This window comes from Hippopotamus amphibius, chromosome 8 (assembly GCF_030028045.1).
Source record: "Hippopotamus amphibius kiboko isolate mHipAmp2 chromosome 8, mHipAmp2.hap2, whole genome shotgun sequence".
Classification (NCBI taxonomy): domain Eukaryota; kingdom Metazoa; phylum Chordata; class Mammalia; order Artiodactyla; family Hippopotamidae; genus Hippopotamus; species Hippopotamus amphibius.
In genome coordinates, this window is record NC_080193.1 from 20,016,305 (window position 1) to 20,033,420 (window position 17,116).

At 35.3% G+C, this 17,116-nt stretch overlaps 1 protein-coding gene across 5 annotated transcripts; it reads right to left on the reverse strand.

The window, feature by feature from the left end:
* Positions 1 to 358: 358 nt before the first annotated feature.
* Positions 359 to 16,991, reverse strand: RSRC2 (arginine and serine rich coiled-coil 2). 5 transcript variants are annotated; one of them, XM_057745513.1, is made up of 12 exons: positions 16,843 to 16,981; positions 13,759 to 13,863; positions 13,062 to 13,218; positions 11,893 to 11,936; positions 11,014 to 11,091; positions 9,223 to 9,435; positions 8,313 to 8,516; positions 6,439 to 6,561; positions 3,891 to 3,970; positions 2,720 to 2,949; positions 2,257 to 2,346; positions 685 to 1,336 (listed from the first exon to the last, which is right to left on the reverse strand). In XM_057745513.1, the coding sequence occupies exons 5-12, from the start codon at positions 11,019 to 11,021 to the stop codon at positions 1,157 to 1,159; spliced, it is 1,128 nt and encodes a 375-aa protein (XP_057601496.1). In that variant the 5' UTR covers positions 11,022 to 11,091; positions 11,893 to 11,936; positions 13,062 to 13,218; positions 13,759 to 13,863; positions 16,843 to 16,981; the 3' UTR covers positions 685 to 1,156. The 5 variants fall into 5 exon arrangements, with proteins under 5 accessions (XP_057601492.1, XP_057601496.1, XP_057601494.1 ...); XM_057745511.1 differs by having other exon boundaries at positions 2,720 to 2,952; positions 16,843 to 16,980; XM_057745509.1 differs by lacking the exons at positions 11,014 to 11,091; positions 13,759 to 13,863 and having other exon boundaries at positions 359 to 1,336; positions 2,720 to 2,952; positions 9,223 to 9,413; positions 16,843 to 16,991.
* Between the last annotated feature and the right edge of the window lie 125 nt (positions 16,992 to 17,116).

Consider the following 17,116-nt stretch of genomic DNA (forward strand, 5'->3'; position numbering starts at 1 on the left):
GTTATTTCCCTAGAAACTTGACTTTGTCACTTTGTCACTGAAGCATGAAGAGCCATCTCTCCCTATAATTACTGTACTCGGGGAAAACTACACATTTACAACACATTAAGCAGTCTTCCCTCATGTTGTGGGACATGTGGAAATGTTTTCCAAAGAATTTTTCCAGGGAAAGCTAAAAACTATGAATTTGCTATAATGACAGCAAATGAAATACAAGTTCTGTAGTCCCCTTCTTCCACCAAATCTATGCCCTAAATTTATTCAATTTAGTCACAAAGTGGTTTTCTACTGTTCTAGTACTTTAGGCTACAGAAGAATTCAAAAGGGATGAGGAAAGGGCATACAAAGAACTTGTCAATATAAGGCACTTTATTAAAAGTGCTTACATCCCTTTAATGTATTAATCTATTTCCTGAATAACATGGAATATTTAACAAATACTGCATACCACTCCTGTCCCTTATGAGAGGAAAACAGTATTCTTTTAATAAGCTTTTTCACTCCTCCCAACTTCCTTTTACATTTTTGCTCACCATGGTATTGCCTATAACAGTTAATTGTTCTTAAAAAAAAAAAAAAAAAAAAAAGAGGAATTTCTAGCCAGTGTCTTATAATAGGAATTGCAAAATGCTACAGAAACCATAAAACAAATTCAAATAAGAATTCCAGGTAACTTAACACCAATTTTGAGAAAACCATTTTTATTATCATCACCACCCAGCTTACTTGTGCTGGATTATGTACCAAATGGCCAGATCTTCTAAAGAACATCTACATAACATTTCTTTCATGTTTCAAGAGATGAAAATAACTGTACAAGGTTAAGTACAAAAGTACACAAGACAGCGAACACCAAAATTCCATGTATGAGATTTTATCCCACCTGCAGCTTTTATATCTTTGAAAAGTAGAATTCATGAACTAAAAAATATTGTCCTTTCTATAGTCCTGTCAAGTTTAATGGAAGTGGGTTTAACCTGATTACAACACTAACACCAGTATCACTGATCTGATATTTACAAAAAAATCATATTTTTCAATAAATTAAAGTCAATGCAACATCCATGCAAGCTAGAATACTAGCTGTTTGGTGGACAAGGATCTGACACCGGAACCAGAAGTCTATAAAAGTCCCAGATATAAAGTGTGATCTTCTTCAAACTGCATCCATTCCTCGCATTGATGATGTGAAACCCAATCCCATTCCTCTTTGTGTATGGGTCTGTGATCTTGCCATTTCATACTGAGCATCTAGATTTCTGAATACTTCTTCCTGCTGTTTCAATGTCTTGTAACTTTCTTCATCAACGGAGCTACATCCAGCTTCATCTTCACTCTAAATAACAGATATAAAACATACTATTAAATTCACCTAGGAATAAAAAGTGCTTCTCTCACTTAAAAGTACTGGTAGATCACATTTTTGTGGTACATATCTGACCTCACTCAGCTTCCATTCATTTAGTCAGCACCTATGGAATTCAAGGCAATGTTCATTCTAGGTACTGGGATAGAGCAGGATATAACAAAATCAGCTTCATTCAGTGGACATGAAGAACATGTAGAACATGCCAGACAACGTGTAAATACATGTCTAGGAGAAAAGTAAAGCAGCGAATGGGGATGGAGTTTAAACTAAATATCCCTTCAATGAAAAATCAACTCCCTTACTAATAACCAATATTCGAACATTTGTGGACCTTACCAGGTTACTGTATAAAACCTAATACTGTATCTGTATATTTTACATGTTATTCAGCGAAAAACCAACTTTCCACACCTTCTTCAAAAATTCTTCTTGAAAAAATTAAAGTCCAACCCACACCAAGTACAGTTAACCTTAAATGGGCATTTTAAAAAAGCAAATTAATTTCTTTTTATAATTTCATTTTTATTTAAGAGAAGCGTATGATCTTGAACAAGGTTCACCTAAGGCATAAACACTCAGCAATAATCAACGAATTTTTTGGGGGGGGCTGTGCCACACAGCATGTAGGATCCTAGTTCCTATGCCCCCTGCAATGGAGGTGCAGAGTCTTAACCACTGGACCACGAAGGAAGTCCCTCAACAAATGTTTTAATCAAATTTAACAATTTGTATTGTTGACTAATGATAATTTATTGGTTAATTTAGTGCTTGAAAAAGCACTAAAAGCACCCAGAGATGACATCACTGAAATAACATTTCAGCTGAGAACCAATGTTACCCTAAAAATATAAATTAACATGAATTTTACTGCAAAGTGTACAACTCACCTTAATACCCATTAATTTTCTAAACTTGACATTTTGGTCCTTATTTCCAAAATTCAATTTCTCCCATATTTCAGCAGACTGGGATTTGTCCTGTTAAGAAACAATGAACTTTTAGGATATGTAATACTTAAGTTCTTCTATTAGGATACTAAATTTTCTAATAATATAGTCTAAGTAAAAAAAACAATAGCATTTATGGCATTCCGTCAATGGACTTTATAATCATCTTAATATGAAAAAATCTAAGTTAAGGAACAAACTCTTTCCCCTTAATAAATGTATGGGCAAATACTGGTTTTCTTTGAAAGCTTGACTTAATTAGACTGCATTTCTTTCTTCAGCATTAGTCAGTCAGACTACTGCAGTCAGACTCTCAGAAGATAAACCCAAACTAAACTTTTCCAATCCAAATTTGTTTTTCTAAGCTTAGGAATCAATGACAGAGGGGAATAAGAGAACTTACGCCTTCTTTCTTGCCTTGCCAAAGCATCTTCCTTTTTTTCTCTTGCTCAGCAAATTTCATTGGATTCACAGCTGCTGGGTTGTAATAGCTAGGTACAGCTATTCCGGTCTCTGCCAAAGCTTTAGCCTGCAAGGCTGCCATCTGAGCTGCCATAGCTATCTGAGGAGTTACTTGTGTTCCTGATGCCAACAGGGCAGCAACATTGAGAACAGAACCTCCGGTAGCTGCAGCTGCTGAAGAGGATATAAGTATGGATTTTCACCAAAACAAACCTCCTAATTTACAGTAATACATTATTTATATATAATAGAGCTATTAATCTGCAAAAAGGCAGAATATTTTCAACTAAATAAAAAAATGACTGCTAAGCTTATAAAACAACATTTATAAAGCAAACATTTAATGTAGTCATCAGTAAGACATTTCTGTATGTGATTCGTAACATACACTAAACTTCATTTACTTCTCTGAGGGTAAAGAGAATCCTGCAAACAGGGAAAAGGTATATGATTTCAATGGAAATGAACTATGGTGACTGCAGCTTAACTTTTAATAAATTGACTCTCATCTGTACAGGTCTTTATAGCTCACAAAATGATTTCACAACATCTCATTTGAAACTCACAAGAAACATTTAAAACTATTCAACAGGTATTACATGCATACTTAACACAGACCTATAAAAGTTAAGTGCCAGCCCTGGTACTTCCACCTTCCAGATTACATTTCATACAAACTCTCTCTGATCACCTTTAAATCAACCACAGGCAGTGTATCTGTGTTATGTCTAAAACCTTGATTTCCTAAACAGTAAGATATAATACATACTCCAGTTCAGTTCACCATCTTTAATAAACTGCATTTCCAAAATCATAACTAAAAGACATATGCAGTGATGGCTAAAGTGCTACATGAACAAGAACAGTCACTATTTACTTGTCAAAATTATCTACATTGACCAAATCAGAAACACAATGCAACAAATTTTATGAGGTAGGAAAGTAACACTAAAAATAACATGTTCACAATTCAATAATTAAATTTTTAAAAAAGACATCTATAGCAGACTGATGGGAAGAAGGGATCATATGTGATTTTCCTACTACTTTTTTTGAACTTTCCAAATGTTTTACCAAAAAATGCCACACTTCCCTGAAAGAAAAAAAATTACCTGCAGCTATTTCCTGTTGTTTTTGTTTTTCAACCATTTCCTTTTCTCGCTGTTCTTGTAATTTCTTTGCCCTTTCCAACCTGTCAAAGACAATTTAAATAAATAAAAAATAACAATATAAAGCCAACATTTACCTCTATATGTATACATGTGTAGATATAAGACACTTCATTTATATTTTAAATAAATTTAATATCTGCCCCAAATTGCTATCTGCATGTGGGGGGGAAAAGGAATCATTCTTAAGATGGTAACAGTCACAAATAATATTTCAATATTGGTTTTAAACATTTTTAAATTCACTGGATAGCCAACAACTCTAGTAACTTTTATATACAGTTACCACAGAGAATGGTTAAGAGAGAAAAATTATTCAATCTTCATCAGTGCTGGTTACAGGAGGAAAATAAAATTAAATCTTGCAAATTGAGACACTGAGAAAACATACTGAGAGTTGAGTAAATCTTACGTTACATGCAATAATTTACAAAATTACCTAAATGCTTCTTAAGGAAGGCTGATACAGGATTAGGCCAATCAAAACATGCAGATGATTTTTATATTTAAACCGACTTTATTAGTCTCTAAATTAACAAAGATTAAAAACCCAAAATTAAAATTTAAAAAGGACGAGCAAACCCTAACTGCCACTCTCTATAATCTAGTAAAATGGAGGGAAAAAACTCAGTATTAGAAAATTAATTTGAGGAGGTAAAGAAATTTATTATTAGCAAGGGAACTGGAAACACAAATTGATCCCCAAACAAAATAAAAACGAATTCTGGTTCACACTGAACTCACTAATGAACACGCATACTAAACGAAATGTGCTGTCAAGTAGGTATCTATCTGGTATACAGCAAATCGTAAGTAAATGTTATCTTCACAATGAGTTCCTTAAAGAGATCCCGTTTCTTTCGAGGATTCCTTGATTTACCAATCAAGTTAAACAACACACCCTCCCTCCTTTAACATGGTATATAATGGGGCAAGGATTGGGGAAAAAGTTTTTTGGGGGAGGGGAGCAATGGGCACTCTGGGTAAAATACAGTAGTAGAAAATTGGCATTTGCTTTAACAATTGCTGAAATTTTCATAAAAGGAATATAAGAATCTGTAATTTTGTTCCCTTCTACTGAGCACAAATGAAAGAAAGACATGTAGTACGGAGCCTTCAATTTGTCCTTGGAAACAAAAGTTTCTGATTAGGAATAACGTTAAAATGTAGGTTCATAAATACTTAGCAATTCTAAAATTCTGTCCTTATTTTAAAACAAAAAAGCAACAACAAAAAAAAGGTCTACGTACATACTGTAGTTTACCAACAAATAACCACCCTTCAAACGTCAAGGTAGCCAAAGAATAATCTGGTATTCTGAAATTGGACCATTTCGTGTATTGCCATCTGAAAATCACTAAGTAAACTAAGCCAAAATTTTAGATACTATGGATTCGACTTTAATAAAATCCCAAAATTAAAACACAATGAACTTAAGAGTAAGTAAGAATAAACTTTAGGGCTTAAAAAAATTCATGATCAAAATTAATGGACCACTCTTTATAAATTAGTTCTGATATTACAGAAAATTATTTCCTAATTCTGTTGATTTTAGTTTCAGAAAGAGTGACTGACAAATACTGGTTGCATATTTTAAATGGCCATTGCAGGTTTGGAATCAACACCATTCACCAAGGTGAATGGAATGAAGAAGGGGTGAGCTCACACCTTTGCTGCTGCTGCTCAGCTGGAGTTTCTGCCAGGCTGGGTTCGCAGGGCCGCAGCCCATCAGGTTACATTGTGATAACTGTATTTTTGTAATGAAAAAAAAAATACAAACTCAATTTCATAAAGAAAAAAAAAATCAAAATCAAAAGATTTTAGTTTTCAGAATATGGGAAAACCTGCAAACAAGGGCTTGGATTTTTACTTCTTGCCTCTATGAGGCAGTTTTTTCAATGGTTTTGCAGATCTCAGACAGCCCTGCTGTGTGTGTTCCCACAATCACCCATCTCTGAAACATTAGAAAATTTAAAAATACAACGATCTTCCTATGCTATCACAGCAGAAAAATTTTTCAGATCAAATAAACTGGCTTATTATTTGCTACCTTCAAACTAAGAAATCTATTGACAGAATTCTACTTATTGTTTCAGAGACTTTTCATAAGGAAGAACAAAGAAAGTAAAGACAAAGCAGTTTTAGGTGCAAAATTAAGAGTTCTTAGGTCAGATTTAAGATTTTTAAAAAAGTTCCAATTGCAAACTGAAAATATTCACGAGGTTAGATTTGAGAAAAATCAATCATGAAGAAAAAAGAGAAACTGTTGAAAAAATACTCTTTCCAGTTGTGCAAATAAGCAAATTTTTAAGATGAGAATTCACAAACCACTTACGTTAGTTCTGCATCACAAAAGTGCCACAGCAGTCATGGCTAGATTTAATTACATGAATTACCCTCTGACTGAAAGCATTCATTTGGTTCCACACAACTGAGTATCTACTTCAAGAAGAAAAGGAGAAAAAATGTACCAAATAAAAAATATACGCACCTCCTAGCTAAAGCTTCTTGTGCATCCATTGCTGTGTTTCTGCCTCTGAAGGGAGGGGGGCTAGGAGTTCGGCTTAAACTTCTGCTAAATCTTCTTGGTTTTTCAATTCTCTTCTTTCTATCTCTTGAATAAATCATATTTTGTATGTCTCAGTATAGCCAATAAATAATCACTTTGTTGAATCAAAATCAATTATATTTACACAGTTCAATAAAAATTAAACTGGTATAGGAACTGTATTCTGAACCCTTTCCCTTCAACCTCTGTCCTACACCTTCCATATGCACCCCAAGTTCCCTGCGTGTAAGACTAGTTTCTATAGATTCACTTAACCATCCCTGTTTCAGATGGACATGTAGGGTGTTTCCAATCTTTTGCTATTACACCCAATGTTGCAAAGGCTAGACTTGCACACGTTAATCATTTTACACTTGTGTAGGTCAATATGCAGGATAAATTCCTAGCAGTGGGAATGATAGGTTAAATGGTCTTCGTATTCTAATATACAATGAATTTGTGTTTTCAAAAATACAAAATATAAATCACTAAAATAAAATTAGAAAAATTAAAAATAGGCATCAATCAGATTAAAAAGTATCAGTAGTTAAAACTAGAAATGCCATAAATAATGACCTGAATGGCCCAAATAATGATTTATAACAAACAAAAACAACAATAATTACTGGTGAAATTACCGTTTACTTTAGATTGATTAAATCTCCTAAACTGGCAAAGTTCAAATTAGGCAACTATTACATACTAAAACCACTGATTAAAAACTGAAAAAATGATCAAACAAGTGACAAACCAAGTTATTGTAAGTGTAGGTCCACTTCTACCTATATTTCATTCTTTTATAGACTGTCTGACTTAAGGAACAATAAATTAACAAAGAAGCTTTCCTATTAACTTTAACACCAGTATCTGTGAATATAGATATATTACACTATTAATAACTGTCTTATTAGCAGAAAATAAACATATTCTGAATTTTTTTTAAAAATAAATTTATTTATTCACTGTGTTGGGTCTTCGTTGCCGTGCACGGGCTTTCTCTAGATGCAGCCAGTGCAGGCTACTCTTCGTTGTTGCGGCTTCTCTTGGGGAGCACTGGCTCTAGAGCGCAGGCTCAGTAGTAGTGGCACACAGGCTTTGCCGCTCTGCCGCATGTGGGATCTTCCCGGCTTAGGGATCGAACCTATGTCCCAATGTCCTGCATTGACAGGAGGATTCTTAACCACTGCGCCACCAGGGAAGTCTCTGAATATTTATCTTTTTTTTTTTTTTTTTAATTATTTTATTTTATTTTTTTGGGGTCTGAATATTTATAATTAAATGCTCTTTATTATACTTCCTGTCTCAACAAAGTCTCCTTCCAATCAAGACAAATTTGAATTTCTAAGCTCATTTTTTTGAATGTCTGAGAGCATACAACCAGGTGGATTAAGCATATGTATTAACTGTGCTTTCAGATGCATTTGGGACCAGGTCCTAGCTTTACTATTTCAAAACTGTATGAGGGGGATGGGATGAATTAGGAGATCAGGATTGACATATACATACTATTGATACCATGTATAAACTGGGCAACTAATGAGAACCTACTGTATAGCTCAGAGAACTCTACTCAGTGCTCTGTGGTGACCTAAATGGAAAGGAAATCCAAAAAAGAGGGGATATATGTATACATTTACGTACAGCTGATTCACTTTGCAACACTGCAAAGCAACTATACTCCAATAAGTTATTTAAAAAAAAAAAAAAAAAAGAACTGTATGCTATTAGCCTTCTTGGGCAAGTTACTTCACCTAAGCCTGACCTAACAGATCCTGTGAAGGGCCCATTTGATTTTATTCAAGATGATGAATACCTACCGACTTCTACTCCTTGTCCGACTCCTGCTTCTACTCCTATGCCTGTGTCTTGATCTTGAGCGGGAACGAGATCGGATCCGACGTTTTCTCTCCCGGCTTCTGGATCGTGATTTCTTCCTCTCTCTGCTTCTGGATCTCGACTTCTTCCGCTCCCTACTCCTGGATCTTGACTTCTTCCGCTCTCTGCTTCTACTACGATGACGCCTAAAATTAAAGTACACAAATTTGTAGTTACTTAGAGTTGTGTCTGCAATTATAGACATTATGAACTAATCACCTATAGCATATGCGGTTAAGACAGGCAATAAACTACTCTCTGTTGTGTATAGCAAGGATAATTGAGGAAGTTATAACAAAAAATAGATCTTTGTTCTTACTTGATGATGCTTTAAGTGATAACATGTCAAAAATGCAATGTTTCCTACCCCAACTTAAGATTCTGTTTAATAGTTTAAAGTCTATTGCCTTACCAAACTATTTCTATGAATAACAATTCAAGTTATTGCACTACTGAAAATTTTTGACCAAACCTAATACCACACACATATTCCCCACAGAAATCCCCAAAATGTGTTAAACATTGGCTTCTTAAAACACAACAAAAATGCCATAAAAATTTGAACGATGACCCAGTTTCTCAAAAATCTTTTAAGCTATACCTAAAGAAAACCTAGATTAGAGTTTAGCAGCAAACAAGTCCTGCACCAGCAATGCAAAAGGATTGTGATGTTGGCAAACTATACAAACACACTTCAGCAATAATCTTTTCCACTGTAAGCGACCAACAAATCAGAAAGTCAAAAATACCAATTTTCTAACTAAGATTTTTTTGGGTGTTGCTCTGTTAATGCAAACCTTCATGCAATTTAGGAGTTGTTTAGAAGGCATTAACTTATGAAAAACTACTTACCTTTCACGAGACCTAGACCTTGAATGACTTCTGCCTCTTGATGACTTTCTTTCTTTGCGTTTGTGTCTGTCCTCACCATTTTCAGATGAATTTAGCCGCTCTCTTCCTTTATCAGAAGAATGTTCTTTGTCATTATGTTCCTCAGACTTGTGTTTCTTAGAGGATTTATCTTTGGATTCATGTCTTCTTGCCTGTTTTAAGAAGAAGTTGGTTCTTTCAGGAAAATAGTGCAACAAAGAGAGTTAGTATGGGTATCAGTAGCAAAAATGTTGTGATGCAACATTAGTAACCTTAGGAGTGTGTGGCAATATAAAAACAAGAGCTAATTTCACATCACCCAAATGTTGCAGATGTATATTACTAATTTTACTTTTTCTTTATAAAGCCCCAAATGCAGTTTCCACCCCCAAATACTTCAATACCACAATCAAAACAATACCTTTCAATGTTAAATAATATTGAAAAACCATTACTTAGAAAAAGAGGAATCCCTGATGTTTCTTTTATCTAAAAGGGAAGTACACATGTATCAAAATTTTTTAAATTTTCCAACAAATCTTTTAGAGAAACAGACGTGTGTATATACAACTATTTCTAAGTCCAGAGTACATAATATTAAGTTTTAAAAGTTAACAAAAACAAAGATAAGGACACAAGGAAATGCACCAGAAAATGCATTTCCAATTAGGTAGCTAAGTAAAATTAATCTAAGTACTAATATTTTCTGCAACTTCAAATTACTTCACGCAGAGTTAAGTGTCCTTTTTATAGCTATACTGCCACATCCTTTCTTAAAGACGGTTCTTGATTTTTCTCCCAATGTCTAAACTGTGAAGCAATCACTTTTCATCTTGCAATATCCCAACAGGCTTGGAGTTCTATTACATTTCATGTACCTAGGGTAGAAAATGGCAACCATATCTGTTTTAATTTTTATGAAATCAAACTAGGTACGACAATTAATCCTTATACCATTATATAATACATACTCCCCCAATATTCTGAAGGATTACAAAAACCAAGGCTTTTGGTCTCACAACATATGCATTCAGAGACTGAGCTAAATTAATTGTATGATCAAGTCTCCATCCTATACTCACATACTGAATTAGGAAATGCTAAACATCAGATTTCCCCACATTAAGATTTGTCAAATACAACTTGTAGCTAAAGCTTAAAATCCTGGACATTTCAGATTCGCAATTTTAAAGCTGGAAGGAAACTTGGATCCTCTAATGCCCCTTACATTTACATGACCAAATTAAGATCTACAGTTACAAAGCTACATATTAGGAGAGTTGAACCCAGACCCCACGTTCTTCTGACACCCAGGCCACCGTTTTCCACAATAGGACACTTATCTATCTCATAGTTCCCAAGATAGACCTTAACATATTGCCTTCCACTCAAGATAAACTTTTCTTAAAAACAAAAAAACTTGGTCAAACATTTTGGCACATGCATGATGATACATCTGAAAAGGATCATAGTATGTAATTTACTGTTTTGTAAAAAAATAAGAGACCTGGAGACACAGCTAAATTTTAGTTTCAATGCCAGTTCTCTATATGAGCTTATAAAAGACTATTTCCTTGATTTTGCCATATGGTGGCAAACTGGAAAAGCTTTAAGTGGTTAAGCTTGCAAAAGTTTTATTAAGAGTTTATTTCAAAGCAGTTTTCCAAACATAACATTACTATTATTTTTTTTTAAAAAAAAAAAAACATTAAAACCCTTAACTGATTTAAGATACACTTAAGGGAAATAGGAGTTTGAATGACTAATAGTTACCTTATCATGAAGTAGGCTTATTATTTTGCTATCTGAGTCTGCAGCGTCTTCAGTTCAGTCTCTTCGCGCATTAGCACGCTGAGTATGATTTATTATAGAAATGTTATCATGTGAGCTAAACAAAATAGTCATTTTCACAAAAACTCTCCTAAATTAAAATTTAACAGAGCTTCCATTAGGGGAAGAGGTGAAGTCCCTGCATACAGTTGTTTAAGGAGTCCCTTGCCCAGCCCCCATGAGACTCTTCTCCTCCCTTTTTGGCTGCTACTTCTGCTCTTCCTTTGTTGGCTCATTCCTTGTCTTCTCAGATGGGCAAGTTAACTCCTCTGCAATATAGCTGCTGTCTTTCTTTATTCTCAAGTTTTGCATCACCGCCACCTTTCCAGCTATCCCTCACTGACACTTTTATTTCAAAATTCAATACTACTATTAGGAAATCGAACTAGTTTACTAATGAAAAGAACTCGTTATCTTCCATAAAGAAAAAGTAGCCCAGAGATATCTAGAGTACTGCTACTTAAAGAGATTGCTATTTAAAAATCCTGAGCAGCTGTCAGGCATAAAGAGACTCGGGACCTCAGGTTAATGGAAGCTCTGTGTGACAGGCCTAAAAAAACCAACTATATTCTTCATATGAAATTTTTATTGTGACTATTTTCATAACATAACATTAATAGTTTTTGAATGAATTTTTCATATAAACAACTATCTTCTTGAAAAATGATGAATCCAAATCATGCTTATTTTATAACTCAATTAAACCTTTTAAATTTCAAGTTTTGGTACTTACCTTGACAATATCATATATTCACACAAACATTTCTACCAGATATTTTACAAGTATTTTAAAGTGCCTATTCACTACAAAGTGTTAATTACCTCTTTGCTTCTGCTCCGGCTCCTGTGTTTTCTTCCTTCATTATCTGTGAACACACAAATATTCACCATAAATAATGGTATAGAAACATCTCAAACACAAATTCCAAAACTCACACAAAGAACATTTCTGGCCACTTGACTAACTAAAGAGCCTATTTACTAGTCATCCTCTAATGCCTATTTTCTATGGCAGGGTGGGATTATTCTACTACAGTAATGCTTCATGTATTTGAAACAAATCAAGCAAGCTGAGCAAATCAGAATATAATCAAGTAAGTAGCAAAAAAGATCCACAAGTCCATGTTCCATGACACAAGACAGACAGACACTGTCTTTTAGGTGGTCACAGATTCTTAATGTTTTACAAAACATTCTGTCCAGTCCATCTTGCTTCCTATTACATAGCAAACTTTGTAAAGCGTCTTATTAGAGGAAAACAATTAAGAACAATAGGAGCAAAGAATGCAAGAGAAAACAAACAGGTTGAATTACATTTGGTGCCTTGCAAGTAGTGAAAAGAATGTTACAGTTTAGAAAAATTCCCATTAAGAAGCAGTTATGATACTGTAGTTTCAAACATACAGATAAAAGTTACATTTGAACCACTTTGTAGATGACTATCTGTGGGTGCAAAAGAAAAGTAATGAGAGCCCAAGTCTTGAAACTTTTAAACTCATTTCTATTCTACTTCTCATTTAACTACTTCATTAAGTACTGACTCATTAGTAATACCATGCTTTCTATGCCACATCAGGCTAGTTAAAAAAAAATGTCAACAAATAACGAGCATTTCAAACTCTAAAACTCTTGCTTTCAGGAATATTCTAACATTAAGTTATAAAGAAAACCAAGGTTAAAAATGTTATTGTAACTTATGTCAAAGATGTTAAAACAAGTTCAGAATATACCACTGCCCAGACTATATCTTTCAAAATAACTGTTTTGCCTATGTTGAAAGGATAAAATTTAAACATCTGAGGGCAAATAATAGTTATTACGACACAAATTTAAGCATACATTTTGTCTTTGACAGGTTATAAAATTTATTAGGACATCTGTACTCCTCGTAATTGAAAAACACTCCAGAAAATTACCAATGCATTTTTCACTATCCATTTCTCAATTGGAAGAACACATATTATATCAGTAAACTAATGTCTTATACATACCTGACTTTCGCTTTCTTTCTCTTGACCTTGATCGGGATCTCGAATAATGATGTTTTGAGGCTCTAGGAGAAACAGATACATCGGACTGCTCTTTTTTCTTATCTCTATCGGGGGATGTTTTTTCTGGGGCTAGTCCATCTCGTTCTGTATCACTAGCCTAAAAGTTTAGAGATAAATGGTTGTAAATTCATAATTGCATTTAAAATGTTTCCAATTTCTTAAAAGAGCAAGGGAGAGGAAAGACAGTTATCCTAGAGTTTTACAAAATTAAAAAAATAAAGAAAATCAAGAGATCAGAACAGCTGATTTCCAAGTAGCTAAATATGCTTTGTACTTGGTAAGTAGGCCTGAATAAATTGAAATGACTAACCCAATATCAAAGAGGCACGTGTAATTGGATGTATATAATTTTAATTTTTTTAATCATTATTTTTATAACTTTCAAAACAATGGGGGAAGGGGAAAGTAAGGTTTCCAAGTATTTCCAATAAATATTCAAGCAGAGAAAATAGTTTTTTTCAGATCTGTTTATGCATTTAGTTGACTTTACCAATACTTGTATTTTAAATTGGCATACATTAAAGAGGCATTTTAAATGAGCTGTTAAAGATTAAAAAAACTGAAGACTGTAAAATCTTAAAAAGCAAAGAGAATGCTTCCAGAATAGTATAAAAGAAAAAGCAGAAAATTAACTTACCTATCTGAGAACCCAATCTTAATTTCATTAACCCTCTTTAATGAAAGCCCCTTGGCACAGTGCTGCTGCAAAATATGGTCTGCCTCTCCTCACATATGCTCTGGGCTATGGGAACAGTAAGTTGTTTCTGCTTTAAAGCATTTTATGAGTTATCACAATATAAACTTTAAAAAGAAGTAAAACAACACTCAAGAGTACACACTCTTTCCCTCATGAAATCGATTTGAATGAGTCATAGAAAAAAAAGTTTCAAGGAGAAACTAGAACCTTAATGTTTCCCCTGAGTCAGATTCTGATAAAAGGCAGGGACAACAAGTTTCAGTAATATGTGGAAGGTGGACGGTGGTGACCCATCTGACCAGAGAGGGAATAATCAATATGTCTGGGTACTTGATTATTTAGGACATGAGTTGGCAAAGTATGGCCCTTGAGCTAAGAATGACTTTACATTTTTAAAAGGGTTGTTAAAACAAGCAAGCAAAGAGTGTGACAGAGACTGTATGCTGTATGTGGTCCACAATGCCTAAAATATTTACTAACTTGCTCTTTACAGAAAAAAATCTGGACTGGATAAACAGTGGATTACTATACTTCTTCGGCAGGTTGAATAATCACATGATAATAAACTTCTTCCCTTAGAAAGATTAGTCCAGAAAACAGACACCAAGTAAAATAAATGGGGAGTATTTTAACAAATTAAGTGTGAGAAGTTGCATTATTTCAACAACTATTTTGAGGGTCAAAAATGCACCTAACTCGACGGTAGACTTCAGGAATAAAATAAACTGAAAGGAAAGGATTTGCAGATTAGTTAGGATGAAAGACACACTGTGTCTTAAGCCTCTAACAATGTTACCAAAAAACCAATAAAGAAACAGGAGGAAGCACCAAACTACTGGGGAGGCTCATTCCAGTTACATACTTCTCTATGTATGGGTGATTTCTGTAATCATAAAATTTTTGTGCCGAAAGGCTCTCATCCCTTACAATCAAGCTCAACTTTCTCATTTCACCGATGAGATCTAGCAACATGAGCTGACTCACCTAAGATGGTACTCTCTTTGCTGTCTAATATTAATACATGATAATACTCTATCACAAAACTAAAGATGATTCTGATTTTCACAACACTGGTTGCTTTCTTTTATTCTTGTTCTCATCACTATTCTTGTTTTGGCCGCACCGCAAGGTATGTGGGATCTTAGTTCCCGGATTGGTGCCCCCTGCAATGGAAGCACGGAGTCTTAACCACCGGACCACCAGGGAAGTCTCATCACTATTCTTAAGGATTATTTCTGACAGATCTATGGTGTGCTGTGTGTTGGTAAAGTTACACTTAGTAAAACGCCCTTGACTTAAGGGAAGGCACTCTGTAATACGGGCTAATAACTTACACCAAACAGCCACTTTCATTTGTAAAATATACTACAGGACAACAACAAACAGATATGAGTATCACTAAAACAGATATGAATAATAGGTGGCCACTTAGCCCACCCAAAGCTTTTATTTCCTTGAGAATATTTTATAGTAGCATAACAAAAATATCCAAATAAAATCAACTGAGTATTAAAACTTTTCTGAAAATATGTAACATTTCAATTTAGTATGAGCTATATGTACATCTTAAATGCTAACTGCAAAAAATGCCCTTCACTCTAGCATTTGCTATATTAGAAAAACACCTTGGTTTCTTAAAATTTACAGCTTTTTTAAAACCCCAAAGACACTCAAAACACAGTATGCGGATCTTTTTCCAGTGCAAAGAGGGCACATTGGACTTAATACTAGGCCACATCTCGAGGGGATCGTCTTTTTATTGAGCAAGGTACTGCAGAAACAAATATTCGAATAGTTTTTTTTATATATATGAGCCCAAGTAAAACAATACTAATCTTTCAAGTAGATTAAGAGGCCCAAAACACTTTAAACAAAAGAAAATACTAAATCAATTTTTTGCACAAATATCACAACAGCCTGCCGACTGTTTGAAACCGGTTCTAAATCGGTTACCAAAAAATCAGTTCTAGATCAAATCAATTAGGCATGGGGTGGGGGTGGGGGGCAGATAACGACTTCTAATCCCAGATACCCCAACGATAAGCATCAAAAAACTACAAGTTTTTCGTTATGTATGATAGTCCTATTTATTTTCGAAAACGAGAAAATACAACGTTTTAGTCACTGGAAAAGAATGCAAAACGCCTGCATTTTTCTTTTAACCGAATAACTAAAACGAAGTAATTACAATAATGCGATCCATCAGGATTGGACGTCTTATATCCAAAGCAGGCCGATTTTTCAGAAGAGATATTTAAGAACTGCAGTTTTCTTTGCAAATTAAACTGGCCAATGAAGGACTCTTACATGTAAAGAAACAATGCCAATGATAGACCTCGACTGTTTCTCGAAGACTTCAAAATGATTACATCAAGAGCCCCTTCGGAAACCGACCACCAGTCAGAATTCGTAGTTCCAAAGTCTCCTATTAAGCCGAATTTTTACTCCCTCCCGGAAACATGTTCCCTAGCTGCTTACTAAGGATTAAACTAAGGTTTACAGAGAGCCAACATTAATCGAAATTATGCAACTAGAATCATCTCACTGAGCGCAGGCAAAATAATCGCTACAAGACTGCTCTCTTCTCACGTTCTTCCCCTTACAGGCACTGCCTTTTTGACCCAATACTTTTCAGAAACGACCCCTGATCCCTGTTCTCTCTTTCCCCGTCCTTTCCCATCGCGAAGATAAATACCCCAGCCCTAACGAAATTCAACATAAATCACTAAGCAGAGTGAGTAAGCGAAGCAGGAGTCAGTTCTGTGGACCAAAAGCTACACAGCGATGGGAAAAGGAACAGGAAAGTTCTGGAAAAAAGACACTCCCTGCGGCTCCCCACCCCCATCGACACCGCCTTATTTCCCCCTCCCTACAGCAGACAGCCATGATGGCGGGCGCAAAAGAAGGCCGCGGCGCCATTTTGTCCACACACAAGCTCAGACAACGGCCCTGAGAGCCGTTCATCCCTTCTTTGGAGATCGGCAGAAAAACATCCCTGACTTTACACACAGATTCGGCACCTACCGCCATAGTCCAGAGTCCTGGCCGCTACAGCGGCGCCTCCACTTGCCCCTTTCCACAGTACCGGCCACCCGGACGCTTCGCCACAGACTGAACCGCTCGTCCGAGAGACCCGGATGGCACAAAGAGGATGAGGCCCGGCGCGTCGCAAGGCTTGCTGGGAGGAAAAAGGGTGGTGATAAGAGTTTCTGTAGCAACGCGGTTCGACGGTGATTGGTTGTTCTTTTGACGGAGGCGTGTAAGGCGGGGGAGGGGGGCGGGGCCAAGAACACACACT